Genomic DNA, 3423 nt, shown 5'->3' with positions numbered 1-3423 from the left:
GAATGAGGATGCCGAAACATTCGTTTAGACCAAAAAACGCAGTCTGAGTTGTGACATTAAGCATTGCAAAACGTCACCCTAACATTGCTTAATGTCACAACTCAGACCTAACGTACGTTTCGGCATCGGAATTCGCTGAGTTGAGATGATTGGCTCTCCGAGTGCTATGCGAGAAAGTACACGCGCGGACTTTCTTTTAAAAATGGTTGGTGTTACTGCGTGGAAAGCACTTGACAGGTGCAAGAGTAGACTGCTTAAACTTTTCGACGTTCACTGCAATGTGGTCTCTTCGCCTCACAGAGACCAATGGTCGATGCTGTCACGGCCACGCTTCTGGGACAACGCGGAATAGTTAAAGGCTTTGACGACACGTGGTGTATCAACCATAAGCGAGGCATGAAAGCGAGTACAGCAAGCTACTGCTAACACAACCTTCTCTCCTGTGCATCTTTCCGGAGTTCCATCCTTTTGATGTATAATTCCGGCTGCCGCAGTTTGTGAGAAAATGCTGCATCACGCGCCACAGACAGATAAGCAAGAATTTGGAGGGGGGAGGGTTGGGGGAGGAGCAGGAACTGTTCCATAAACGCGTACAGCTTTGGGCTGTGTGCGAGGCTTCCTGTTTATATTATTTACACCTAACTATATTTATGATGGTGAAAATGTGGATATTTTACTTTTATTTAACCCCCTCCTTAAAAAAAAACGAGGTATATTTTATTTACGTCCGGGAAGCCAAAATTGAGCCTCTACTCGTGTTTGTACATTTAGTTGGCGTTCGTTGACGGAGAAAAAAGAGGGCGAACAGCCTCTGACAAAGGCTGTGTAGCAACCGGCTGTTCGGACGAAAGAAGAAGAGGTGGACAAGGGAGAACGAGCTGAGTGGCCGAGCTCAGAACACCGGCAGCTCCCGACCGGACTGGACGTGTATATCATTTTGTAAATAAAAATAGGTAGGGAACTTCCTTCCCTACAATTGGTGACCCGGACGTGATCCGCAAGCCACCTCCGTCATGGCTACCGATGAGGCAACACCGCTGGACATCACCGTCGTCCGCACGCTCAGGCTTCCCTGATTCTGGACAGCGGACCCACAACTTTGGTTCGCGCAAGTGGAGAGCCAATTTACAACCAGCCACATCACCTCGCGTTGCCTCCCGAAACTGCCGTTGATATTCGAGACATCATCCTCGAACCACCGACAACTAACCCGTACGACAATTTGAAGGCTGAGCTCATCAAACGCACCTCGGTATCCGAGCATCAACGGCTCCAGCAGCTACTAACATCTGAAGAGCTGGGCGACCGCACACCATCCCAGCTACTGCGACGTCTTCAACAACTTCTTGGAGAGCGGGCAGCGACATTCGACCCCGCCCTGTTGCGGGAGCTCTTCTTGCAAAGACTCCCTAACAACGTCAGAATGGCTCTTACTTCTGCATCAGGACTCACATTAGTTCAGCTCGCCCAGTTGGCGGACACCGTGATGGAAGTCGCTGCACCGCAAGTCGCTGCCCCGCAAATCGCTCCTATTGCGGCCACGCAATCACATCTGCTCGGTGCACCGGCAAACATCTCTGCCGCTGAAACAACGGAGGATTCTTTTCGCACGGATATCCAACAAGCGATCAAAGCCCTCACCGCCCAAGTAGCCGCGCTCACTTCACGTTCACGATCGGAACATAGCCAGCGTCCCGCCCCCCAGTGCAGCGCGGGTAGGGTAGGCACCGCGGCAGAAGGGTTTTTAAACCCTTGTGCCGCGGTGCCTACCCTCCGACTGAGCCCCCCCTCCAGCGGGACGAGCATCTTTGCATCTTGCTGGGGTGTGCCCGATTGTCTGGGTTTTACCGTCCAAAAGAAACCCGAGGAATCGGATACGCTGGGTGGGGGAGAACTCCGATACCTCTGGGTTTAGCCTAAACCCGCAGGTTAGAAGGTCCTGGACAAAGTTGTCGGTGGCTGCCTTGAGGTAGTGGGGGTCGCCGTGTGCGAACAGTATGTTGTCAATGTGGGACCACGCCCATAGTCCTCTTGCTCGGGCTTCACGGGTCAACGCTGTGGCCAGGTGTTGCATTAAAAAGGGGGCGATGCGTATGCCGAAGGGCAGGACCGTGTAGGTGTAATAAACTCCATCTAGCCTGAAACAGGTGATGGGTCTGGTACGCTCGTGCAAGGTGAAGTGATAGAACGCATCTTTAAGGTCCACTTTCGTGAAGTAGGGGCGTGGTGGTAGTGGACACAGCGTGAGCATCTTCGGCAGTGGTGGAAGGCAAAAGGAAGGTGCCGGGAGATGGGGGGTAAGATGCGAACAGTCGAGGCTAAATCTTGACAAGGTGGAGGACTTCGGCACAACTTGTATGGGCGACAAAAAAAGTCCTCTCGTGGTTTGTTCTATGATACCTGCGTGTGCCATCGACAAAACGGCTTCACGAAGGACGGGAAGCTGAGTGGTCGGTGGCGGTCGTGCGTTGAAGACAGAGTTCCGACGAGGTCGGATAATTAAAGCTGCAGGGTCATAGGGAGGGTGGTAACCAAAGACCTCACTTACAAGGTCCCAGTTGACGGTTGGCGGTGGTAGGCTGGGTCGCACTGGGGGGTGTGGCGGTCCAGCGACCAGGAAGGCGGGCCGACGGCTGTCACTTTCCTCGGAGTGGTCTTGGTCGTCGAGGGGTGGAAAAGGGTCGTGGACTTCCAACCATCGAAGGATGCGAACAGCGGCGTCCTCGAGGCTGTCGTGTTCGGGCGTCGCTGTACGCTCGGAGGTTTCGGAGGAAGTCTCCGAAGTGGCGTCGTCCGGAAGGGTTACATCGGACGAGGCCGTCCCTGCTGGACTGGGGTCCCTGGGAAGGCCAGGTAAGTCCAAAGGTTGGGTGTGACTCGGGATGCCGGATTCCCAGATCGCCTGTGCCAGTAAGTCCTCAGGCTGAATGATGTCTTGCAGGAGACCGAGGGTCGGAACACCATTCACCACGGCAAGCACTGGTTGGGCTTGGACCAAAATAAGTTCTAGTTGGGCCGGCACTCCAGTAGCGGCGTCGAAATGGGTTAAGAGGTCCAAGCACTCGGGGGGGACATCGGCATCTGGCGGTAGGGGAACGGGGAAGACGGTGGTCACATGGGCACTTACAGTTCCTTGGGGAAGGTCTTGTGCCGATCCATGTCCCGCCCCCGATACAGTTCGCCCTCCCAAACCCGAGCAGTATCAAGACATTCAGATATTTGTTGGTACCATCGGACCTTCGGCGACCGCGCCCGACACTGCGTAGGACCATGCTCTGCTTCGGGAAATGCCCGCACCCACCACTAGAGGCGGCGAGTGGTGGGGGTACGCAGCTCAGCCGCTTGTTCTTCATAACAGATCGCGGCTCCGGTTTGCGATTCTTGGTTGACACCGGCGCAGAGGTGAGCGTACTACCAGTTTCT

General features: G+C 54.5%; 1 protein-coding gene across 1 annotated transcript; it reads left to right on the top strand.

Annotated features, from left to right (window-relative positions):
* Positions 1-1156: 1156 nt before the first annotated feature.
* On the top strand, positions 1157-3010 carry LOC121837794 (the record flags this gene model as incomplete). Its single annotated transcript, XM_042293610.1, has 3 exons — positions 1157-1402; positions 1472-1720; positions 2942-3010. Coding segments are annotated over 3 exons (564 nt in total), but the record flags the coding sequence as incomplete, so codon positions are not given.
* Between the last annotated feature and the right edge of the window lie 413 nt (positions 3011-3423).

Source organism: Ixodes scapularis, unplaced genomic scaffold (assembly GCF_016920785.2).
Source record: "Ixodes scapularis isolate PalLabHiFi unplaced genomic scaffold, ASM1692078v2 PGA_scaffold4__175_contigs__length_147842914, whole genome shotgun sequence".
In the NCBI taxonomy this organism is placed as follows: Eukaryota; Metazoa; Arthropoda; class Arachnida; order Ixodida; family Ixodidae; genus Ixodes; species Ixodes scapularis.
This window is presented reverse-complemented; position numbering and strand designations above follow the sequence as displayed.